Source organism: Typopeltis vanoorti, chromosome 9 (genome assembly GCF_054136105.1).
Source record: "Typopeltis vanoorti isolate ZY-2024b chromosome 9, IOZ_Tvanoo_1.0, whole genome shotgun sequence".
In the NCBI taxonomy this organism is placed as follows: Eukaryota; Metazoa; Arthropoda; class Arachnida; order Uropygi; family Thelyphonidae; genus Typopeltis; species Typopeltis vanoorti.
Genome location: NC_143557.1, coordinates 23663207 through 23691044, shown reverse-complemented (window position 1 = coordinate 23691044; position 27838 = coordinate 23663207). Strand labels below are relative to the sequence as shown.

Here is a 27838-nt window from a genome sequence, read left to right as displayed (position 1 = left end):
TTATCTATGCTTTTCTTCCCATATTCTTTATTCTACTTCTCTGGAGTCTTTTTTACCATCTATGTTTGAGATCACCACCACTACTGGGATCTAACACCTTGTCACCTTGTTTGCTTTGTGGTGCAATCTCTGAACATCTGGAGAGGGAGGAATCCTACACTATTTTGGCAAGACAGGTAGTCTTGGTTAGCCCAGCCATGATCAATCAGTTGGTGGGCTTGCCTGTGATCCCTGGTGGGTCACAGGTGTTACAGTAAATCTCCTTCCCCATGATCTGGAGACAGGGCCAAGGCTTGCTGTGGTGCTCATATATCATCTGGGTTAGCCCTGGAGTTCCACTCCCAAGCAGTCATTGCTTGCTGGTGAGTGGGCATTCATTTTCAACTTCGTGTTGTGTGGGGGAACTCTGGCGCTGAATCCATTTCCTAAGAATGAACACTGGGTTATCAGGGAACCCTCGACAATCCCAACCAGGTACAGAAACCATAGAATCAGCAACAGAAAGGTAAAGTAAGAAACAAAAAGCATCAGAAGCTGCAACAAATATACCACTATCCTTAATCATACGTTCAACAAGTGAATGTCCAATTGGAAAAATGTCACCCTTCTTCATCCAGAAGGGTTTAGAGGGGTAGGCAGGATCTCCAAAAAACGTAAACAAACAGCATTCAAGAGATATTCTTATTGTAGCAGCTACCATAGCACAATCAGAAAAATTAGTCAGCGCAGCATCTATCAAGGGAATGCCGATTACATTTATCCCCCCCCACACACACACACCAAACTTTTAACTTTTTTATAGACATAATATCCCAGTGGGACCCTACTTGGTGTTCCCAACGAAGAGGTATGTTCCGAACTCAGGGACCAAGGGGTGACAGCCATTGGAATAATAGTAGGGATACATAGAAATGGGTATCCTTATCCTTAACAAACCAAAACCACCAACATCCGTCGAAGCTGGATATCTCAACTGTCCCAGACAGATCTATATCCCAAACTCCTTATGGTACTTAAATGTCAAATATATGATTCTCAAACTGCCTGTCGTGGCTCTGACATCTGTGCCTGATGTGGCAGTAAAGAGCATGAAAATAAAGACTGTAAGAGCAAAAGACTAAAATGCTTTAGTTGTGCAGGAGACCACTTGGCACACTCCTGACCATGTCAAAGGTTGAAGGGTGAAAAGAAGATACAAAAGTTAAAAACAGAGCAATGCATCACATACCAGAAGGCAAAGAGACAGTAGCAACAGCATCTGCTAAACCCTCTTATGCTGAGAAGGCAACTGTAAAGAAAGTTCAGTGGGGGACATTGACAAGGATATCAGTCCCATCTTCTCATATCTTTCAACATTCTTGAAAGATATGATTTGCTCGCTGTCTCCTTTGAGTGAATGAAAGAGAAATTATTATGGCCTTACTCCTGAAGATATGCTAAAGAGGATCCCACTACGTTAAAATTCTCTTATTAAAAAAATATTGGAACACACACCACAGAGGATCAAAAATATACCTCCAGGTCCTTTATTAGATGGCCCATCAACAGATAGCAATGGATACCTCTGCTTTCTCAAGAAGATAAAACAATCATTTGAAATTTGATGATGCCTTGAATATTTTTCCAGAAAAAGAATAAATAATGGATACTTGGCCATCCATAGTTCTCAAAAATTTACCAAAATCCAAGACTAATGAAAACAAAACCGCTCATCATAGGAAGCCAGATGATACCGCCAAAAAGAAATAATGCAAACATTCCCTATGGAATTGTTGCGGGTTCTGACAAAACATAGACGACATTAACACTCACTTGCAGAAGTATAAACCAATGTGGTTCTACTTGCAGGAAACATATATGAAACCAAGTGATGATCCAGCTCTTCATAATGTTACTATTATTCATTTGGAAGGACAGAGGATGGACTTGCCCACAGAAGTGTCACCATTCTTGTCGACAATCATACCCCTTTCCAAAAAATCGAAGTTAACTTTAACCAACGTAGAAGCAGTTGCTATAAGATTCTCAGTTGGAAATATAATAACAGTGTGCTAGATCTACCTCCCTCTTGCCACAGATTCTTTTCAAGATCTTAAGGATATTGCAGTTACCATAACTCTTACTTTTAATGTGGTATTTAAATGTCATAAATTTAAATGCACATGACACTCTGTGGGGTAGTGCATGAACAAACATCAGAGGAAGAGTTGTTGAGCTTATGCTCGACAACAACAGTCTCGCTCTCTTAAACACAGGAAGAACACCTTTTCCATATGCCTACTCAAACATTCACTGCCAGTGACTTAACTGTCTGCTCAGTCTCCATTTTCCCCATTTAAGTAGGAAACTGATGATAACCTATTTGGCAACAATCACTTCCCCATGATAATCGCTTTTCTACATGATCAACCACATACTACATCACAGTTGAAAATTGTGTGCATGCTGACTGGTTCACCTTTTTCTCATTAGTAATTTTTGATTTTGCAACAGTCATTTCATCTTCTATCAGTGATAGGAGATGAATTGACTGTTACATGTAACATAGTGTATTATAGCAGCAGCCATAGCTGCAGTTACTCTGTTTCCATGTTTTCCTAAGCTATGGTGGAATGATGATTACATAGAAGCCAAGAATCCCAGAAGAAGGCTTGGAGTATTTTCCACAGATACACTCCAAAACAACAAATTGCTTATTGCTTTCAAGCAAGCTTGAGCAAGACACATCAGGCATCAGAGCCAAAAGGAATTCTGGATCCAATTTACTTCTATATCAAGATCTACTGACAGCAAGGGAGCATGAGAAAAAATCTGGAAAACGAAAGGGAGATTTACCATCCATGAGCATTGGCTCTCTATTCCTCGAACACAATGGTTATGCAGTTGCTGAACCAACAGCAATTGCCAACACACTTGCGAAGATTTTTGCAAAACATCAGCAACATATTCTTATCCTTCTGAGTTCCTTGCCCAAAAAAGCAAAGGAAGAAAATAATAAATCTGTTTTTCTTCAAATGGCAATGAAGAATACACCAGGCCATTTACCAAAAAAATGAGTTCTGCTTTGCTTAAATGTTATCTAACTGCTGTTAGATCAGTTAATATCCGTTATGAGATGGTAAACATCTGTCAACATCTGCCTTGGATCATCTGTTGCACTTTTACAACAGAATTTTCTGTGAGAGCATATTTTCAGATACCAGGCAAAAGACGATTATAATTACCTGTCCTAAGCCACGGAAGGATCCAAAATTACTAGATAACTACTGTCCAATTGCTGTGACTAGCTGCTTGTACAAGATTCGGAAAAAATTGTCAACTCTTGTCTTTTATGGTTTCTGGGGAGAAACAATCTTTTTCCAGAACACAATCTGGCTTTTGGAAATATCATTCTGATCATCTAGTCCAGCTGGAGGTATTGATTAGAGATGCCTTCCTAAAACATGAGCATCTACTGTCAGTTTTCTTCAATATGGAAAAAGCATATGACTTGGAGATTTGGAATACTCCTTTGGAATACTGAAAGACTTGCACAATTTTGATCTTATAAGAAATCTGACTCTTTTTATCAAAAACTTCTTATCTAACTGAATCTTCCAAGTCTGAGTGGGAACTTCCCTCTCCTATCCCTATAACCAAAAAGAGGATGTCACACTTTTTGCAATCAAGGTCGACTCAATAACAGAACAACTTACTTTAACAGTAAGTAATGCCCTATATGCAGATGACTTCTGCATATATGGCATTATCTTCTTTTGCTCATGTAATATGAGGATCGCAATCCATTGACCATCTCTCAAAATAGGTGCTTACAAATGGTTTCAGGTTTTCACAGCAGAAGACTGTTTGTGTGAACTTTTGCTGTAGACATAATCTTCATCCTGAACCAGAATTGACTAAGACAATCACTAATCCCAGGTACATCAGAAGCCAAGTTCTTGGACTGATATTTGACTCAATTTCCTCTCTCATGTACATCAGTTATAAGACAAGTGCCGTAAAGCAATGCACATTCTACACATCCTATACCCTGTACAAATGTGCATCATTTGTACAAAGCATTGATAAGATCAAAACTTGACTACAGATCCTAAGTTTGTGCTTCTGCCAGAGAGAATACACTACAATGACTAGACCCTATTCATCATCAAGCCGTCAGAATTGCAACGGGAGCATGCCACCTGTTCCTAGTTTGTACATCAAAGCAAACAAACCACCTTTCTTACTGTGATGCCAACATCTATCTCTGCTATATGTAACTAAAATAAAATCTCTTCCAGAGCACCCCACATATCTAACTATCTTTTGGTCACAATGGAAAAATCTCTACAGCACTTGACAGGCTGCCATAAACCATTTTCGTTTGTGGATAAATGCTGTCCTACAAGCTCTAGAAATAGCAGTAGCCAACATAGCTCAGATGTCACCAAGCTCACTTCCACCACGGCAGTCATACATGCTAGTAGGCAGCTTTTCTTTCAGCAGGCTACTGAAAATTTCTGCCCCTCCTGCCATCTACCAGCAGCTCTAGTGGGATCTTCAGCTACTATAATATTATTGATATAATATTGTCTTTCCAGACAACATTATATCTGCAAAAATCCCACTAGAACAACTTTACAGCAGGGTTGTATATAATAGAGCTTGCAGTAAATCAGATTCCACTGCTACCAAAGGTGCATAATATATTCTGACTTTCAACGTTCTCTTCGGGTAATAAGAAGTCTAGGTTACAGCAGCAGCATCCAGTTCTCTCTCAAATTCAACAACTTCTCTTTTAAGTTATGGAAGCTACACTTTGATGTATCCAAGCCTGGTTGGGATTAAGGAAAACGAGACTGCAGTGAGGTCAGCTTGTTTTTCAAACATGGACCATCTGCTTGTACCATAAACAGATTATCAGACAAATACACCTATCCCTGTGGGCTATTTTGGAACCGAGAGACTAATAAAAAACTCTACCAAGGAACTGAAATTTCTTTCAGCCACATTTCAGTAAAATGGTTATCATAAAAAGACTGTTTGCAAACTACATTTCTATCCACCAGCATGCCACATGATCAATGATAGCAATTATTGATCACGTGGTTTATGTTTTTCTCCTTTACTTCAGTTTCTTTACAAACTAGTCAGCAAAAATTTGAACCACATTCATGCCCCTAATTTTACTGGATCAAGTCTTTACTTTATCAAGTAAAAAAAAAAAAATGGCTGCTTAATCTGGGTGTTTATATCATTTTTGGTGTGATTGTAATATCCCTTAAGGATAGACAGAAAAATCCATAAAACTTTGTATGAAGGAGCATGTTATATCACATACGAAAGATTCAGAGCCTCAGCTCTGTTCATTCATGTTCTAACTTCTGCAGATCCCGATGACAAACTAAACTACCAAACATCTAGTAAAATGGAATACATCAGAGATCATATGCTGATGCTGTGGTGAGATTGAGAGGAAGATATTAGAATCTGGAAATCATACTCAACCTTATTCGTCTGGATATTAAATAAATATAGTGACAGTTATTTTACTTGTAATTTTTATTTTACGTTTCTCTGTATTCTTTCCTTTTATTTTATGTATCTGATGAAGCTCTCAGAAATAGGAGAGTTGTGCTCTTTTTTAATTATAAACAGAATAATACTCTGTTTAGTGTTTCCTTAACAGTCATAAAAAAATTATATTATATGTATGAATGTGTATGCTGGGTGATCATAAATATCCCTGTTTAAGGTCTTGTGGAACCCATCCAAATGCTGAAAAACTTTGCAGAACTACATTGTGCATCATGCAGAAGAGGGGGAAGTAGTTCCAAAATTTACCACAGAAGACATTGTAAACACCAGCTGCATAGAATTTACTTATCACACAACTCAGCAGGTGCAAGGACAGTTTAAAAAGATGGATGTGGGATTTTTCCCTTCATTCTGATTAATACCGTCCACACTGATGGCACCAACCTTGCCCCAACGTGCTTTTCTCATGAAGCTTACTACCTAAACAATTGCAGTGCTGTTGCTGCACTCCTCGAGTGCACAGATGATGATGATGAGGTCGCTATCTCCATGTGTTCTGTGATGAATGATTAATAGTTTTGAAGAAACGGAATGGTTGGGAGTTAGACCTGGAAGAGGTTGTAAACCATTCAGTTCACAACAAAGGAACGAGGTTGCTACTGCCATTGTGGAGCAGGCCATGAATAAAGGTTTCTGCATTACACGTGCTTTATTAAGACACATGGATGTACACAACTGTCTGGAAATTTCTGCCCGTTCAAGATAATCCTGACACAGGAGTTGCACTCGCAGGACTTTGAAAGTTGACTGACATTTGCTTCAACATTCCTTGGAATGTTGAAACAAATGTCAGTCGATTGGAATTGGACGCTGCATGGCTGCAGATGATTTTGTGGGGGAGATGAGGTTCACTTTCACCTGAATGGAGCTGTGAATATTCACAATTGCCAGGTATGGGCTACGTAAAATCTGCATGCAATCCAATAAATTCCTTTGCATTCACCCAAAGTTACTGTCTGGTGCAGGTTTACAGCTTTGTTTATCTGTTTAAACTAAACATATTTGGTTGTTTTATAATTAAAATACAAACTTTTTGGCTTTGTTTATCATTGGACTATTTTTCTTTGAGGATATTCACTAGTCCTATGACCTATTCAGTTACTGCTGAGAGGTATCATGATAGGATGAACAATTTTGTTGTGCCACAGCTACAGCAGTGCCTGGCTGTGCATGGATTCAGTCACTTTCATTCCCCCCTCCTCCTCCTCCTGCACACACACACACACACACACACATCAGTCCATCTGTACAGGAAGTTCTTCAAGAACATTTTACAGAAACCAAAGTGATCAGCTGTTTCCCAATGCATGACGGGAATCATCCTGGTAACTTGCCAACACTGAAAATAGCATAACACAGCATGTGTGCAACATCAGTCCCAATCAGCTGCGTTCTGCCATTGAACACACTGTGTAAAGAATGCAGTTTGTGGCATACCAGAAAGGGCAGCACATTGTGAACAGCACAGCCTGTGAATACAAAATGGAAGTGAATAAAAATGTGTCCTTTCCTTTAGTGTTACACAGTGATCAGTATTCGTTTTACACAAATTATGGACTTTACACTCATGTTATAAATAATTATTTTAATTTCCCGACATTTCAACCTTCGTATTAAGGTCATCATCTGGAGTATACACGTGTATGTGTGTATATATATATATATATATGTATATATATATATATATATATATACACACACAGAAACAAGCTAAATTACATTTCACGCAGTATGCTGAAGAAACAATGAATCGATCAAATTATTTTACTGGCCTGACCTGTAATGAAAATAAAATAAATTACAATAAATAAATTAAATTAAATAACTACATCAAAGCTGTATTCTATTTAAGACACTATCAGAGAAACGTTCTTTCATATAGATATTTTTGTTACAGTAAAAATGATGTCATAATTTAACATGACAATTGTTATATTAGATTTAAGATCCTGGATTACCTATGTTCCTATTTATAATTAACTCTTAGGGGAAAACATTAAGTGGGTAGAATATGTGCCTTCCATATTCTTAGGATTTTTAGACCATCATTATTGTTAAGATTAGGGTGGTTGATATGAATCACACCAAAACATGATATGAACGTAAATTTAAGGAGGCTGAAAATCTTATCAACTACCCTAATCTTAATAACAATGATAGTCTAAAAATCCCAAGAATATGGAAGGCACATATTCTACCCACTTAGCCTTTCTCCCTGAGAGTTAATTATAAATAGGACCATAGGTAATCCAGGATCTTAAATCTAATATAACAATTGTCATGTTAAATTATGACATCATTTTTACTGTAACAAAAATATCTGTATGAAAGAATGTTTCTTTGATATTGTCTTAAATAGAATATAGCTTTGATGTAGTTATTTTATTTTCACTAGAGGTCAGGCCAGTAAAATAACCATTGATCAATTCATTGTCTCTTCAGCATACTGTGTGAAATGTAATTTAGCTTGTCTGTGTGTGTGTGTACTCCAGATGATTACCCTAATATGAAGGTCGAAACATCGGGAATTAAAATAATTATTTATAACACTGTTGTAGAGTCCATAATTTGTGTAAAGTGAATAAAAATGTGTTATTTATGATTGTGTCGCTTTTCTCCACAGAAAAAGTATGACATCGACATTTGGAACTACCTTTTTTTCACCCTTAGATATTGCTTCTGCATGATGCACAATGTATTCCTGCAAAGTTTTGCAGCATTTGGATCACTGCATGATGCTCCACAATGCCTTAAACAGTGATACTTTAATTTTGATCGCCCTGTGTCTATATAACAATTCCATCCATGAAAGTTGTAAACCTCTGCCATTAATACCTTAGTTAGGTTAGGTCAGATAATCCCAGGACCTCCACTCTACTAACCAAACAAACATGATGCTTTTTTTTTGCCATGGCTTCTGGTTAGCAAAATGATATATATGTTAATGAAAATCATTTGCTGCCTAAAGATGTTTAGGTTATCTGTGCCACATTGAGGTTCCATATGTTGGAACCTCAATGTCTGTGCCGAGATGCTGTGTATTCAGTCAACCATTTACACGATGAACAGTTTATATGCCTGTATGTATATTTCATAATGAGCATTTCATTACATATAATCCAATCTGATCATAATAATTATCTTACATCTACCTGCAGCTTAAGGAGTAGGTCCATTTTCAATTGAGTATTAAAACATGAGGTTAGAAATGCTTTGATATTGATAAATAAAGTAGATCTCCTATCAACAATTTGGAGAAAAATTGTTAATAGGAGATTAATAATGTAAACTTAATCATGTAGTGCTGTCATAGTTGTCTGAACCTCTGGAGGGTACATATCAAGAAATTGACGATGATGATGAAAATGTTTTGGCATTCTGCCACAGTTACCAATTCAGCGTAACTAATACATGATTTTTATATATATATATAAAAGAGATTTTTTTAATAAAAAAATCAATTTAAATAATGTTATTTTTCATAATTAGTGTCATGAGTAAAATATCTAAAGATATTTTACTTAATGTGTATAAGAGTTTCAGTTTTTATTTTTTATAGACAAAGACTTGTGTTCAAATCCCATCTAGGACATGAAGAACCTTTATCAGGGCTTTTCATTTGAAGGCAAGGTAACTGGTCTCATGTGAATGTGGCGGGTTTTCCTTCCAGAAACTCGGGTGTTTCATCCTGCACAACTGGCCAGAACACACGCACACAGTGAAGATAGGATTAACTGCCCTGTCATAAGCAGTATTGGATATCTAAGAAGCCAAGTTACTTGGCCATGACAGGCCATTAAGACTAACATAAAAAGGAAGTTGGGATGGGTTAATTTGTCCTTTTACATATATGTTCCTGTAGAACTTCCATTCTTATCTGTGACTCAAAAGATTATTTTTGACTTTTGATCAGAAATAAAGAAGTTCATTATAATACACATTTACATTCACTTTAATTTTTTTTTTGAAGAATGAAGAAGATTTTTTAAGTTTCTAAGAACATGGCTTGTTATATTTGCTGTAGAAGGCATGCATCCAAAGATTGTCATTTTGATTAACACGTTATTAACTTGTGCTCATGTTTAAAAACCACCGTGACCTTCCAATGTCATTGACATAGAATATTCACCACTCAAAACTTGCTCTGGTCATATACTGATGCTTTTTTGTTTATTAATTTACTACAAGACTGCTATATTGTAGCTGTTCATTGCCGGGCTGCCCAACTAATCTGAAAACTGCAGTTTTACTGTGCTGTCATTTTTATTAATACACTGTTACTTGCACTCCAAAGGTTTAAAAACTATGGTATTTTTCTTAAGTCTCTTTGAAATAATGGATTCATCACTGAAAATTTGGCCACTGGTGCTCTTCATTTTCATAATTTTCATTTAGCAATAAGCAACTGCAGTATCACTATATGGTATCTCATTATTGCCAAATTAGAGCTCATATAAGAAAATGTGTATAATGAAGTTAGTACTAATAAATCACTTTCTCTTCGGTGTGTTCCAATGTAGCAATAAGCAGTTAAAGTAAAAAATTAATTTTTGTTTTTGTAGCTTGCACCTTTACAAACACAGAAATGGTTCCCAAATATTTTTGAAAATCAATTGTTCCAATATTGATTAATTGGAGTTTTGTCAACCCTTGACCTAATCCAAAAATCCCCAAACTGATTGTTTTGATGTTGGTTTCATTTGAATACATTATTTTAAAAAATTATGGAGACAACTACCGTGTTAGAGCAAAACTTTAATATAAACCAAAATGAACACTCGACCTTCATATCTGGAGCATACACATATATATATACAAAGAAACAAGCTACACCACAGAAAGGAGGTTGGGATGGGTTAATTTGTCCTTTTACATATATGTTCCTGTAGAACTTCCATTCTTATCTGTGACTCAAAAGACCATTTTTGACTTTTGAGTCAGAAATAAAGAAGTTCAGTATAATACACATTTACATTCACTTGGTTTACTTAAATTATAAAAGTATGTTATTATTTCCTAATGGGAAAAAAGAATGAAGATTTTTTAAGCTTCCAAGAGCAAGGCTTGTTATATTTGCTGTAGAAGATTGTCATTTTGATTAACACGTTATTAACATGTGCTCATGTTTAACCACTGTGTCCTTCCAATGTCATTGACATACAATCTACATGGTTTGCTAAAGTTGCTGACCAACCGTTACAACAGTTATTGGCCTGACCTCTGGTGGGAAAAAAAAAACCTTTACTACATCAGAGCTAGAGTCCTGTTATCATCTATTAGATTACAATTACAAAATTAAATTAGGCTGGAGAGTAATATGTTTATATATTTAAAAAAAAAAATGTTACTCTTCAGCCCAATTTAATTTTGTAACCTAATAGATAATAATAATCAGCCTGATTGGCCGAGTGGTTAGCGTATCCGCTCTCCAGCCAAAAGGCTGCAGGTTCAAATCTTGCCGTGGGCATGGATGTTTGTAATTGGCTGTGAAAATACTAGTGGTGATGGTGGGTGGTAGATGCCGTTGGTGTAGATGATGACAGTAACGGTTGGTTGTAGTGGTGGAGATAAGAGTTGGAGTAGGTGCCCTCCCTCGATGAGTCTTTGGACTCCCTGAAGGTGTGACGTAATAATATAATAATAGTTTTAAAAGAGGTAAACCGTGAGTAGACATAACTATACATAAAAATATAACGGAAAAACTCACGTAGAAAAATTATTTAATGGTATAATTTTCGCCCGTGTGTCACAGGCATCTTCAGTACAATTAGGCACAAAAATTAAACATTAACTGACAATTCCAAAAAGCGCCACCTAAGTAGCTGGTGTAAGATAACTAAAAAGGTCAATAACTTTCCTAAAAAAAAAAAAAAAAAAAAAAAAAAAAAAAAAAAAAAAAAAAATTAATACAATAAAAAGTTAGGAAAGATTAGCTGATTTGTAAAGTACTATCTCCCATAAAGGGGACAGACGTAAGCCGTCGGATCTGTTTAAGTTAGGAGAATGAAGTAGAGTTTCACATGCTTCTTTATAAAGGCGTTCCATGAGAAACTGACTTTTGTGAAGAACTCTTGTCTTTTTCCAATGAACTCTGTGTCTAGTGAAGATGGCATGTTCTGCAAGTCCAGACTTTTCAGGTTTAAAGTATTCAATATAAGATTGGTGTTCTTCTAGCCGAATGGAGGCAGATCTTCCCGTTTGTCCGAAATAACATAATCCACAAGAGCACGGAATCTGGTAGACACCTGGATGATTGAGATGTGGAAGCTTGTCCTTTGGAGAAGCGAGAAAGGTGGAGATTTTTCTAAAAGGTCGAAAGGCAACAAAAATATTCAGTGGTTTTAAAATTTTTGCTATACGTTCACTGATGCCTTGTATATAAGGGATGGTAATGCGCGTTATTTCCTCTGTGTTTGAAGAGGGAGACATATTAAATCTACTCAAAGTTCTTTTAATGAAGCAATTCTTATAGCCATTAGATAGAAAGGAAGAAGTTATATATCGTATTTCTTTCTGTAAAAGATCGTCTGTAGAACAAAAGGAGTGGGCCCGATGAACCAGTGTTTTAATAGTTCCTGCCTTTTGACTGGGATGGTGATGAGATTCCGCATGGATATAATGGCCTGTATGAGTCTTCTTTCTATAAACTGAGAAATGTAGGTTACCATCTGGTTGGCGAAGAATTAGAAGATCTAAAAAGGCTAACTGCTTATTTGATTCTACTTCTAGGGTAAACTTGATCCTAGGATGAAATGCGTTTAACTTATTGAGAAATTGTTGAAGTTCATCAGAAGAGCCATTCCATACAGCAAAAATGTCATCGACATATCTGAACCAATGAGTAGGTCTGGGAGAAATATTGTCAAAGATACGTTGTTCAAAATGTTCCATAAAGAAATTGGAGATAGCAGGAGAGAGAGGATTACCCATTGCTGTTCCTTCAATTTGTTGATATAACTTATTTTTAAAAGAAAAATAACCAGAATTTATTACAATATCAAATAAGTTTACAATGTCTGAAGGAAATCTTATTTGATTTTGTAATAAATTCTGGTTATTTTTCTTTTAAAAATAAGTTATATCAACAAATTGAAGGAACAGCAATGGGTAATCCTCTCTCTCCTGCTATCTCCAATTTCTTTATGGAACATTTTGAACAACGTATCTTTGACAATATTTCTCCCAGACCTACTCATTGGTTCAGATATGTCGATGACATTTTTGCTGTATGGAATGGCTCTTCTGATGAACTTCAACAATTTCTCAATAAGTTAAACGCATTTCATCCTAGGATCAAGTTTACCCTAGAAGTAGAATCAAATAAGCAGTTAGCCTTTTTAGATCTTCTAATTCTTCGCCAACCAGATGGTAACCTACATTTCTCAGTTTATAGAAAGAAGACTCATACAGGCCATTATATCCATGCGGAATCTCATCACCATCCCAGTCAAAAGGCAGGAACTATTAAAACACTGGTTCATCGGGCCCACTCCTTTTGTTCTACAGACGATCTTTTACAGAAAGAAATACGATATATAACTTCTTCCTTTCTATCTAATGGCTATAAGAATTGCTTCATTAAAAGAACTTTGAGTAGATTTAATATGTCTCCCTCTTCAAACACAGAGGAAATAACGCGCATTACCATCCCTTATATACAAGGCATCAGTGAACGTATAGCAAAAATTTTAAAACCACTGAATATTTTTGTTGCCTTTCGACCTTTTAGAAAAATCTCCACCTTTCTCGCTTCTCCAAAGGACAAACTTCCACATCTCAATCATCCAGGTGTCTACCAGATTCCGTGCTCTTGTGGATTATGTTATTTCGGACAAACGGGAAGATCTGCCTCCATTCGGCTAGAAGAACACCAATCTTATATTGAATACTTTAAACCTGAAAAGTCTGGACTTGCAGAACATGCCATCTTCACTAGACACAGAGTTCATTGGAAAAAGACAAGAGTTCTTCACAAAAGTCAGTTTCTCATGGAACGCCTTTATAAAGAAGCATGTGAAACTCTACTTCATTCTCCTAACTTAAACACAGATCCGACGGCTTACGTCTGTCCCCTTTATGGGAGATAGTACTTTACAAATCAGCTAATCTTTCCTAACTTTTTATTGTATTATTATTATTATTTTTTTTTTTTTTTTTTTTTTTTTTTTTTTTTTAGGAAAGTTATTGACCTTTTTAGTTATCTTACACCAGCTACTTAGGTGGCGCTTTTTGGAATTGTCAGTTAATGTTTAATTTTTGTGCCTAATTGTACTGAAGATGCCTGTGACACACGGGCGAAAATTATACCATTAAATAATTTTTCTACGTGAGTTTTTCCGTTATATTTTTATGTATAATATAATAATAGGACTCTGCTTTGATGTAGTAAAGTTGTTGTTTTTTTTTAATATATAAACATATTACTCTCCAGTCCAATTTAATTTTGTAACCTAATAGATAATATAATAATAGGACTCTAGCTTTGATGTAGTAAAGGTTTTATTTTCTCACCAGAGGTCAGGCCAATAATTGTTGTAACAGTTGGTCAGTAACTTTAGCAAATAATGTAGATTGTAGTGCAGCTTGTTTCTTTGTATATGTGTATATGCTCCAAATGATGATGACCTTGATATGAAGGTCGAAACGTCGAATGTTCATTTTGGATTATATTAAACTAAAGTTTTGCTCTTACACAGTAGTTGTCTCCATAATTTTTTCATAATGTATTCTGATCACCATATAAGCATGAAAGAAAGGTTTCATTTGAACTTTAGCCTGTTACCAAAAAACTGAACACATACCTCCAGTTATTCAAAACAGTCCAGATATCATGTAACTCACTGCACTCTGTTTTCTAGCATTTTTCAAAAAAGTTATAAAATTATGTTTTTTTACAGGATTTCAGTGCATTGGCTGCATATATGCAGAATATTTCACCAGATAAATTTTTGGAAGCCATATCAGATTATCATGTTCTTCTCTACATTGCTACAATGGACATGCTTCCATTCAAGGTAAAAATAACAGTGTGTATTTAATCAAGACATTGATTAAAAAAAAATTGCTTATGGTATTACTTCTATATTTACCTAATTAATAAATGCTGATGCTATTTTTTCATTATATAAAAAGAAATCCTTAAAAATTAATAGAAACATGCTCTTTGAATCTTGAAATGACAAAGAACAGAAAAAAAAAATCAAATCTTAATATCTTTTATCCAGTAACTTTGTATCTGGAAAATAAAATGGAATCAAGCAATGAATAGAGGGATTAAACTCTCTATTCTAGAAAATCTTTTTTGGTTCTGGTTCACAGAGATATATGAAGTTGCATCTTTAGACAAGTTTATTTATAGACCTTCTCACTTATTCTTTCTCTTTAGAATTGTGGTATATCATTTCATTTATGTTCACTCTGATTAGCCCTCAAATCTCCTGAAATTCATTCTTAGAAATCAATTTGTCACTGAACAACATATGTCACACTTTTTCATGAGATTCTTTAAATTTTAACATTCTATGATATTATTATCTACCACTACTACGGAAAGCAAAGTCATTTGTAATTCTTTAGTGAATAATATTTATAAAGTTAATTCAGATATTGTTAATAAAGTTATGAAATGAAATGAATGTTATAAAATGTTAAGAAAATAAAGTTAATGCAGATATTGAATTATTCTTCTCTCGAAAACTTAGGAATTATTTGTATCTACTAAAATAGAGGACACACTAATAAATTGACTCCCTTTCTCACAGATTCACTCCAATCACTCTTAATTGAAGTGAATCTGTGAATTTCATAAGGGAGGGTGTAAAGGGGTTGTTAGAAGAGGCAAAACTGAAGAGTGAGAAGATGAAGATTGTAAGTCTCCTGGCACTCTGTGATAGAGGCAAATTGAGGAGGAGGGTGTTGGTAGCCAGTGAATCTATACTTAGATTGTGCAGAAGGAATGATGTAGGATTTCTTGATCTGTGGTCTGTGTTTGATGGAAAGAAGAATTTCTACAATGCTGATGGACTGAATCTACATGGATTTGATGTTAGGTGTCTGGAGAGAGATTTGTTCACCAAGCATGCTGAAGCACAAATTCAAGAAAGCTTAAACACTTAGGACGGAAGCATATGAGTTTGTGTAAATGCACCCATAAGGCGAGTGAGTGTGAGAATGACCAGGTGTGGAATCTAGTCTCTCAAAAATAGTAGAGTAGTCAATATATATATATAGACTACCTTATTATATATACATTGACTACAATTCAGAAAGTAAAGGGAGAAGGGGAACTAAAAGGAGAAGCTGCAGTTTTTATATACTAATGCCAGAAGTATCAGGAACAAGAGGAAGGAGTTCTGGGCTTGGTTAGTGCAACCTCGCCAAAAGTTATAGGCATTAGTGAACTTGGCTAACAGCAAATGATGTAGTTACAGGGATTGAATGAGAATGGTTTAGTATTTTCAGGGAAAATAGAAGAGATAGGATAGGAGGGGAGGAGTACTCCTGATGATAGCAGATGAATTGCAATACAAAAAGAATAGGCAGGAGGGCGAGCTGTTCATTTGAAGCAATCTGGTGTTGAGGTTAAGGCCAGTAAGATAAAATATACAGTTGGTTGTTGTTATAGGCCAGGGAGTTCCACAGATGATCTGGAAGACATGCATTCCAAATTAGTACAATAAGTACAGGTCGAGTGACTATTATGGGAGACTTCAACTATGGATATATAGATTGGAAGGAAGAAATATCACATGGCAGGAAGTAAATAGAATTTATACACCTACTAAGAGATAATTACTTAAGGCCACGTGATGGAGGTGGGAGGGTATTGGACCTGGCCATAGGATCAGAAGAGTTATTCATAACCAAGGCAACTCACATTGCTTCCAATTGGTGAAAGTGACCATGCAGTTTTGACTTGGAAGATTGTACAACAAGGGGTATATGTGGAACTACAAAGCAGGTGATTATGACAAGCTTAGGAAGAAACTTAAATCTGAGCCATGGCATAAACACTGCAGGGTAAGGATGTTAGTAGTGCATGGGATATAGTTAAGGATCATCTAGAGGAAGCAGTATTAAATTGTATACCTAGGGTAAGGAGGGTTAATCGGGTAGGAGTTAGATGGATGAGTAATTCATTAAGCACGAGCTGCAGAAGAAGAAAATGTTGTGGAGGGTGTATAAAGAGAAAGGTGATGAGCAAACTCATGAACAGTACAAGGCTCAGGCAAGAAAGGTGAGAGCATGGCTAGGAAGACAAAATCAAATTATGAGAGGAATCTAGCCAAGCAGGCCAAAAGAAATCTCAAAGAGTTCTTTTGTTATGTGGCAAGTAAGAAGAAAAATGACTATGGAAGATTAACCTTAATGAGTAATGATGGTCATAAGGAGACAGAAGTGGATAAAATAGTTCAGTTACTGAGTATCCACTTTGCAAGGGTATATCATCATAGTGAGGTTTCTTCTTTAACGTGGGAACAGAGATAGATGAATTGGAGATTCTTAGGATATTGCAGAATCTCAATGTAAATACATCTGTGGGATTAGATGGGATATCAACTAGTGTTTTGCGAGAATGTGCAAGATAACCTGCAATGCCTTTAACTAGGCTGTTTAATTTAAGTCTCAGCTCTTTTGGGTGTGCGTTAATATTAGAGTTCCAAGGGAGTGGAAAGAGGGCAAAATAATTTCCTTGAATAAGAGAGGTTCTGAGATTGCATTAGAAATTTATAGATGTTGTGTCACTTTCTTCTTTATCACAACTATTTTAACCTTTTATGCTATATCTCCATAATACACTCTATCGGGTAGCACGTGGTACCTCTGAGGGACAGTGGAATTTCCTCAAGATCGAGGCAGTACCAGAGTATCAGAGTGTCTGAGATTTACCTCTCGTAAAACGCCAAGAAATTTATTTGTTTCACTGCGCCACTTAGCGCTATTAGATTAATTAATATTAACAACCAAGAGGTAATCTCAGGACAGTACTTAATGATACCTATTAACTCTGCAGACGTGGCCAAAATATACCCTTTTAATATCCCGCATAGGTTCACAATTATAATTTATAAGTCGTGCATCGGATTCCAGAAATCACAGAAAGTCTTTGTTAGAATCAAAAGCAAGGTTTATTATACTCAAAAGTTGATACACATAATAACATAAATTAAAATCCCATCTTAAGGGAGTTCCAGACAAGGTATATAATATTCAAACACCACTTATAAAATATTATACAGTAGCTTCCTAAAGTAAGAATTATATTAACCTTCGCTAATGCATTAGTTATGTACTATTATCACAATCAGTCTAAAACTCCGTAGCTCTGTCAGACTACACAAGATAACATTCATATCTTTCACAATCTCTTTATATTATGCTAATTCTTTACTCTAACACATCCTTAACTTCATTTAATATAAAGGCGAACTTTAACACAACGACAGATAGTAAGGTTAAAATCAATATTCTTCTAAAGTGATAACAATACAATCCTATCCTATATCATTAATGTTCTTCTTCTATAACATATTAACGTGACACAAATCTTTCATTCATAATCAGTGTAACAAACAAAGTTTACTTATCTTCCCTTTTCGGCTCTTTAGTGCTTCATAGGTTCACAGGAAACTGGCCTTCTGTGGACAGCTGGACTTGCTTCTTTTCGCAGAGAATACGGCCGCCGAGACTGTAGCTGCCTTTCGGGATCTTTCCGATACCGAGGGCACTCGCACCCTACACCACCACGAGAGAGAAGAACACACAGGAGATCCAGGAACAAAAAGCCTTCTTACAGGGTCGCATGACCCTTATATTTCCCTCTTTCCTTCTCGGCGATTCTCGCCCTTTTTCGATATCCAGCCAACTCACATGTGCTACTACTTCGTGGCATCCATATCCCCCCCCCCCCCCCCCGCTATTGCACGTACGCTGACGTCACGTTGTTTGCTTGGGGCGAGCCGCTCTCTTGCATTACGGCTCCGTGACCTTTGGACTTGACTCCCCCCCACTGTTGAATTTGTGCTTACATTCTATAATTCTTTTATACATGTTATTTTATAATGCTCTGCTAATGTTTTACACTTTCAATATTAATTTAACTTCATTCGCGAGTGACACAAAATACATACTTATTTAACCTCTTATAACAGAACATGCTTGATATTGTTGGATTCTGAATATATAGAGATTAGAGTAATTATTATTTGGTTCAGAATCCAACGTGATCTTCCATCACAAAGGCTAGACTTGTAAATATTATTTAATGTAAACAACTTATTTTACAATTTAATATTCATATAACTACTTTAATTTTATCTAATATCTAATTATTTAATCAAAGATATATGTATTAATAATGAAAAGACTGTATTAAATATTATTAAGCTATTTTAATTATTACTATGTTAATATTATAAGAACTTGTATTTGATAATTTAACTTCGCATTATTTGAAATGTAAATATTCTTTATTTATTCCTGTTTGTAGAAGTTTTAACGTTATACAATACCTCAATTTTATTATATTTTGTTTGGTTGTCATGGAAACGTATGTAAGTGAGTAAGCACGTTTTTGGAACACCACGTGAGGAGAAGGTTTATTGAAAAGAGTTTTAGAAAGAAATCACAAGAATAATTTAGGCGGGAAGAACAGATATATAAGTGATGAACGCTGAAATTATTAATTAATTAAGAGATAGATTAGAGAGAGAAAGGAGAGGATTGGCATTAGGTTGGAATTGAAGCATTCGGCATTCGGGAATCACAGTGTGATAATAGCGAGTCGGCAAGTCACTCAAGCAGCTAATAAAGTCTACTAGTCGAGAGGCAGTTAGCTAATAAATTGTAGAATAACAATTATAGCTATGGAAGATAGCTGAGTGACTACTAAATAGACTAGCGATATTTGAGTTGAGATTCAATTTCAGGGCCGACCTTTTAAGGACATACAGAACCTTGAAGCAAAGCACAGAGTTATTAGCAAATAGTGGAGGCTGTAAAGTTGAGGTTTACCATTAGCCGTGCTTAGAAATATATTGCCTAAGGAATTAAATGAATGCAGGAAGAATGAACAGCTGTGCATATAAAACCTCAAGTTAAGGAATTATTGTGTATTGCCGTAATTCATAAGTGATGAGTAGTATTTCATGCAAGAACGTTTGTTTATGTGTATAGTGACCGACGATTAATTCAGTTATTGCTTAGAAGATTTATTTAATGAGTGCCATATACTGTTCAAAGTGTTTACAGTTATAAAAAGTGTTTGTGTGAAGTTGATGAAGGAAGAAGATTATCGGTAACAACATTCCAACCATTAATATTCCTATGCAGAGATGTGAGTGTGTTTCATCCTAGAATTTCCTTATGTTAACAGTAACTATTGCGAAGATTAGCTGAAGTGTAAATTTAAAAGTGTTTGCTTGTAAAGTGATATTACTGTGATTTTATTGTATTTGGAACTTAAAGAACTGTGAGAAGACTGTATTAGAGATAACAGAATTACCATTGTCTGAGTTAGTTTGACTGTATTGTCAGGAAGGCTGAAGTGTTTCTAATAACTTAATTAGTGATTTGAAGTTAAGTGTAAAATTTGCGATTTTAAAATTAAATGTTTGTTTTTGTTAATCAAAAGTTGTATTTTGCCTGAATCTCTTTTACTGCACCATTCATAAAATATTCGAACCAAAGCGGGTGAATTAAGTAAGTTAAATATACTCGGCCAGTATATATTTTAAGGAGTAATAGTTGAAGGTTGATTTTTCTTCAATTCTTGAACTAATTCAGATATATAGCGTGGCGCAGTCTATAAATATAAATTTTCTCTATATTTGTATTAAAAATCGACTAGCGACTATTTTTTAGGTTAATAACATCATAATAACTAAATGTCGGATCCAAAGTATAGATTGAGAAGAAGTAGGATCCAACAGTATACACACACACACACACACACACACACACACACACACACACACACACACACACACACACACACACACACACATATATATAGTACTTATTTTACACTTAGAGGCAATTTACTGTGTTTATCTCCCTTTTTTGTTTGGAAAAGCATGTTAGATTGTGATAAGATAGGAGTTCATAAAATTCCACTCTATCACAATCCAACATAGACCAATCAGTATCTCAAGCATGGTGGTAAAACTACTAGAAAAATTAATCAAAAAGAAAATTCAAGAATGGGTTGATAAAAATATGATTCTGTATAAGGGTCAACATATCTTTGTGAAGTGTCGGTCATGCCTTAGTAATTTACTAAATTTTTATAATAGAGTAACAGCTGAGTTGTATAAAGGAAATGGCTACATGATAATTTTGTTGGATTTGCAAAGGCATTTGACAGAATACAACATGGAACTCTGTTATGCAAATTAGAACAAATGGGGATGGATATGACACTGGTTAAGTGGATAAGAGGGTGCCTGCTGGATAGATATCAAAAAGTGGCGGAATCGAGATAAAAACAGGTAACTAGTGCTCTGCCACAAGGTTCAGTGCTGGAACCATTGCTGTTTAATTTGTACATGAATGATATAGGAAATATTCAGTTGTTTGCTGATGATGCAAAATTAGGTATAGTAATAGTTAATCAAGACAATATGGAAAACTTGCAGGATGATTTAGATAAGCTGACAGTGTGGACAAAAGATAATGGGTGGAGTTTAATGTGGAGAAATATAAAGTTTTGCATTTTGGGCAGTAATCCAGATGTGAGCATATCAAGGCCTTATAAACATTCCTGTTTATAAGGCCTTGATATGCTCACATCTGGATTACTGTGCTCAAATCTGGTCCCCCCCTCGGTTTCTTGGAGATGAGGAAGCAATGGAGAGGATTCAGAAGCGACTGACCAAGATGGTGGACGGCCTGTGGAATGTTCCCTATGAGGATAGATTGAAGGTGTGTGGATTGCAGAAGCTGGTTGATAGGAGAAAAAAGAGGAGATGTGATAGAAATCTTTAAGTTGCTTAAAAGATTTTATAGGATAGATGCAGAGAAAATGTTTCAGCACTTGGCTAGAGGTACCAGAACAAGGATCATCCCTGGAAGTTGAATAAAGGTGTGGTTAGTAGGGATGCGAGGACTAGATTTTTTGCTTGGAGAGTTGTGATTGAGTGGAATGGGTTACTAGAGTCAGTTGTGAGTGCTCTGTCTGTTACTAGGTTCAAGGAGAGGCATGATAGATTGTGTGGATAGACTGAGTCTCTCACGATGACTCTTCGGACTCCATGTAGGTAATAATAATAATTCTCAGTTTCCACCTTATGTCTCTACTATAGGTATTTTCATGGACACTGTTCTGTTGAACTGGCTATCATTGCCCCTCTACTTTCCTCTAGGACTGATAGTCAATCCTTCCAAACCAACTTTTAATTTCTGCCATCTACTTCTGCTCATTGGAGCAGCTTTGATCTGTTCAAGAAACACATCAATAAATTCCTTTCTTTCTCTTACCCATATGTAGCACTAATGTGCTACATATGGGTAAGAGAAAGTGCTATATAGGTCTTGAAACCTTATCTTTGTGGGTTTGATTTAAAAAACATATAGCTTGTTGTTGCTGGGTTTGGGTAAATGGTTAAGTGCTAATGAAGGAATCTATTGATATGTTACTTCAACAACTGTTAGAGGTTATAATCTTTCACTATGGAAAATAGTATGAGGAGAACCATTCAGAACAATAAAAGATAATGTAATGAAAATAGACCACACATAGTTGGTTACATAGGTTCATAACCAACTGAACATGGGGTGATGAACAGCAATTATTCATATGTTTTCAGGCTTTTGGGAAAATGAAGAGATTGTGGAAGTCATTTTAGCAGGGGAAAAAATGTACCAATGGTCTTTCTGTTTTTTTTCTTGACAGAACTTTTTCTGTCAAGAAAATACACATAAAAAAACATTATCTATGTGGGGCTGGTTAGCTAAGTGATAGTATACTCACTCTCTAACCAAGAAATGGTATATTCAAATCCCACAGTGTGTAAGTATTCTGATGGTGGGCACAAAAAATTTATATTAAAGAGTGTCAATTTTGGTGTGTGTGTGTTTTAATATTTGAGTTTTATTGCAATCCAATTGATTTTTCTTTTCATGAAAAAATGAATGACTATATGAGAATTAAAACATACCAATTTATTTGAACAGATGTGTAAAAAAAAAAAAAACTGAAATTTGCTCAGTGGGCAGGGAGTGTTTTTTTGATATTATGATCACTGTTTTAATTTAGACTGCTGCCATGAGTTGCATGGATACCTAAAGCAGGAGGACATTTGAAAATATTAAATTGCATCAAGAAATTTCTTTTTTTAATTTGGAAGGGACATAAGCATAAATCTTCTAATTAGTAGATAGCCACTCAAAAAACTTGCTTTGTTTCCATGGTTGCAACATTTTTCCATCATCAGTTGATTTCCTGTTCATTCATAGTTAAGTGGAATAACTAAGTATGAATAATGTATAGTATCTGTGAATAGCAGTACATATAAGTGCAAGACAACTGTAAGCTAGTAAGAGATGATAAAGTACTGTATACAATATTGTTAACAATAATCAACTTTAATAACTACTGAAGTGTAATCATTATATAATATTTGAATATTTGTACCCATACTGACTATGAATATTCAACTTCTGTCTATAAAAGTGGCACAGGTTGATTGAGTGTTTTAATACAACGATGTAATTCAGAGAAATGATTCTTTAAATAATGAGGAAATATTCTATGAGAAACAGGTTGACATTTATGATAGAGGCTACAAATATTGTCACAGGAGGCATCATGGTCTGAGGTTATTTTTCAGGCTCCCCCCCCCCCTCCAGTTCCAGTGATGGGAGACCTTAACACTGCAGCTTATGCCATTCTAGACAATTCTATGCTTCCAACTTTATAGCAACAGTTTGAAGGCCCTCCTGTATCAACACGTCAATGCCCAATCCAAAAAGTGAGATCTCTCTGCAGGAATGCTTTGATAAGAAGGGAGTTTAATAACTTGAACCTGCATAGAGCCTTAATCTCAACACCATCAAACACCTGTGAGATGAATTAGAATACCAAATCACCCAACATCAGTGACTAACCTCACTAAATGTTCTTTTGGAAAAATACCAAAATTAAGTGGAAAGTGAAAAGCCTTTCAAGAAGATCGAAGGCTGATATAGCACAGTAGAGGGTTGACCAACTCCATATTAATACCTTTGATGTTAGAATGAAATTTGTGATGAGCACGAGGCATCCACATATTTTTGATCAGATAGTGTATACAGAAGTTGTTTTCTCTGTATATTTAAAATAAAAACAGTTCTAATCCCATAGCACAATGATTCCCCTTCTCCAACAATCAAAGATGCTATTAATGCTGATGATATTACAGGAAAATAAATTCTACTTCCTTAAAAATACTTCTTTTAGTTCAGTTTAGTTTATTCTCTTTTGATCTCTTCATCTGTTGATCAAGGGAAAACAGTTAAATTTCAAGAAGATTCTAAGATGAATAAGGAGAAAAAGTAATGGCTCGATTTAAGCATGGAGAAGTCACATCTAATAAGTGGTATCAGTGGAACTTGCTATAGATCCAGGAATGAGCCGCTATGTTTGTACACAAATGCTTGAAGTGTAAGAAACAAGGTAAATTAAATGGTTGCATTAATTGAGTCTGTACACCCAAGAATTGTTAGAATAAGTGAGACATGGTTAGATGACATCCTGACAGGAATAGAGATGGAAGGATATGGTTATGATGTGTTTCATGAAGATAGAAAAAGTAGAAAGGGAGGAGGAGTTATGTCCATACAAGGTAGAGATGCAAGAGAGAAATAGTGCTAGGTTTTCAGGCAACATGGTGTGAGATAGGGGTGAATAGAATGAATTACTTAGTCGAATGTTGTTATAGACCTGATAATGCAGATGGTAGTGACCATTAAATGCATAATCAAATTAGCCAGGCAAATAAGAAAAGGATGACCATTATGGGAGATTTTAATTATGACAATATAGAATGGGATAATGAGATAGCAACTGGAAGTAAAGAAAATGAGTTTCTTGAGTTTTTGAGGGACAACTACCTCAGGCAATATGTAACAGAGGGCACCCAAGTATTGAGGGTTTTGGATTTGATCATCTCATCAGAGGATGTAATTATAAATGAGGTATTAAATCATCCTCCAGTTGGTGAGAGTGACCATGAAGTGATTACCTGGTTGGTTTCCAGCAGTGTGAGGACCTCTGTGAGGAAAGGGTATATGTTGAACTACAAGGCTGGTGATTATATGAGGAGACAGCTTGCAGGCGTAACATGGAATGAGGAGTTAGCTGGTCAATACTTCTTGGCGGATATTCAAGAACTGTCTAGTAGAAGCAATGTCTAAATGTATTCCAAGGGTTAGAAGGTTAAATAAGGTAGGTGTGAAATGGATGAATGAAGAGATAGGAAAAAGGCATTATGGAGGCAGCATAACAGGAGTGGTAATAATCAATTCCATGAGGATTGCAAAGAACAGGTAAGGAGGGTGACTTGGTTGGTAAGGGTAGCAAAAGTGATGTTTGAGCAACAGTTAGCTAATGGAGCTAAAAAGAATCCTAGGGAGTTCTCTCGATATGTAGCTCGCATAAAAAAATGATTGTGGAAGGATGACATTGATGTCATCCTTCCACAATCATTCTTTTGTAATGATTCATAAAGATAAGTCAAGGCAAATGCCAACTCCTTGCCATATTTGTTAAATATAAGTCTTGCAGTGGATCAAGTTCCGAAGAAGTGCAAGATGTGCCGTTTCATAAGGCAGGTGATAGAACTCTAGCATCAAATTATAGACCTATCTCTGTGTCAGATGTTGTGGTTAAAGTGTTGGAGAGGCTGGTGAGAACTAGTATCCAGAATTGAATTGAAAACAATGATATTATCTTTGATGGACAGCATGGATTTGCTAAAGGGAGATCATGCTTTAGTAATCTACTTATTACAATAAGGTGATGGCTTCATTGGACAGAGGAGAGGAAGGGGGGGGGGGGATACACAGTAATATACTTAGGTTTTGCAAAGGCTTTTGATAGATTGCTGCATGATAAGTCGATAGTCAAACTAGAGAAGATGGAGGTTGGATATTAGATTAGTGCATTGGATCAGAGATTGGCTATCTGATAGGTATCAGCAAGTTGTGTATGGGGGAGCAATATCCCAGAAGAAGAAAGTCACTAGTGGTGTGCTTCATGGGGTCTGTTTTAGGGGCATTGCTGTTTAATCTATATGTTAATGATATTGGCAAGGATTTGGATGGGAAATTCAGTTGTTTGCAGATGATATAAAGTTGGGATGAGCTATGAGGAGTAGAGCAGATGTTGATGTTATGGCCTTACAAGAAGACTTGAATAGACTGAGTGAATGGACATGAGAGTGGGGATGCCAATTCAATGTTGTGAAATTCAAGGATTTAAAATTGGGAAATATAGATGAGATGTAGAATTTATGGTAGGGATAGTGTTATAAGAGATCTTGGGAGTGATGATGGATAAGGATCTAAAATTTAGAGGACACAACAGATTCTGGGAATGATGTGGAGGACACTGACTTGTAGAAGTAAGGAGATTCTTGTTCCATTGTATAAGGCTCTGATTAGGCCACCTGGTTTTCAAAAGGATGAAGAGATGTGAATGGGTCCAGATGCAACTAAGGTAGTTTCTGATGGCCTTTAAAGGACAAGATCCAATAAGAACTAAAATAGTAACCGATTACAAGATTATGGACATTATGTCCAAGATTGTGGACAAGTCTCTGGAATGTCAAATATGAGGAAAGGTTGAGAATATGCAATCTACAGAGTCTAGTGGGTAGGAGAAAGAGGTGGGGGGGGGTGATAGAAACCTACGTGTTAGTAAGGAGTTGTTTTGGATCAATGCTGAAGAGGTTTTACAGAAAATGGGTGGGAGATCAGGAAAGAACAAGAAGTCATCCCTGAAAGTTGTATAAGGGGAGTGCGATAACGGGAATGAGAAGCAGTTTTTTTGCATGGAATGCTGTGCCTGAGCGTGTGACATCTGCAGAGAATTTGAGTGTTTTTAAGGCACGGTATGATGAGCTATGTATATGACAATAGGACCTTCTAGATGAGTCTGACTCCATGCAGTCTTACAATAATAATAATAATCATGCTTTTCAAGGATTTAGGCCTAGAGTGGTCTGTTCTGGCCTTAGAAGTCATCTTGGTTTTCTTTTCCCTAATGGTTTGTAAGACTTGTTTTGGTAATCTTTCTGTTTTCATTCTTTCAATGTATTCCATTAAGTTATGTTTATATTTTTTTAATTTTTTCTATTACTGATTCCTAGTTTAATTCTTTCATAATTTCATATTTTTTTGTGATCAGATAGAGTAGATTTTGCAGTTTTTCTCATAAACTTCATTTCAGCTGTTATTAATCTTCGTTTGTCTTTTTATTTTATTGTCCAGATTTCATTTCAATACGATAGAACTGGTAGGGCTAATGTATACTTTTTGTCTGGTTTATTTTTGAACTAGGTTAGGTGTAAATATAGAGTTAACTACACTGTTATGTTTAAATATTTCACAATTTTTAGGTTTATATCTTTTTCATTTTCCTATGTAATCATACATCCTAGGTAGTTAATGAATTCACCTGTTCTAAAATCTTGTAATCTGTTACTATTTTAGTTCTTATTGGATCTTGTCCTTTAAAGGCCATCTTTTTTTTTATTATTTTTCTGTTGATATATCATTTGATAATCTTTGGCTATTTCATTTAAATTTAAAATATCTTTCTGTAAGTTTTCTTCAGAATTTGTAATTATTATTTGGTCATCAGCAAAAAGGAGAGTGTTTGATTTCACAGTAGGAGAAAGTTTAATACTTTGATGGAAATGTTTATTTCATTTTATTATTATTTCATTTAGATAAATGTTAAAAAGAGTTGCTGAAAGGTGACATCCCTGTCAGACTTCTTGGTTTATCTCTCTTGGATACAATACTTCATAATTTAATCTTATTTGTATTTGATTATTTTCATATATACTTATAGCTTTTAGAATATTATTTGGTATTTGTCTTTCTTTTAATATGTTAAATAAAATACTTCTTTTTTAACTTTATCAAATGCTTTTTCAAAGTCAATAAATGTAATATGTGTTTCTAAATTGTATTCTCTTCTTTTCTCTATTATTAATATTAATTTTAGGCAAAAGGCCAGGTCTATACATGATCGTCCTTTTCTAAATCCATTTTGTAC

General features: G+C 35.5%; 1 protein-coding gene across 1 annotated transcript in view; it reads left to right on the top strand.

The window, feature by feature from the left end:
- Npl4 (nuclear protein localization 4) overlaps positions 1-27838 on the top strand; it is a 199304-nt gene that overhangs the window by 138269 nt on the left and 33197 nt on the right. The window contains exon 4 of the mRNA XM_090397693.1: positions 14475-14591. Within this exon, the coding sequence (XP_090253819.1) occupies positions 14475-14591 (117 nt within the window). The remainder of the gene's footprint in view (positions 1-14474; positions 14592-27838) is intronic.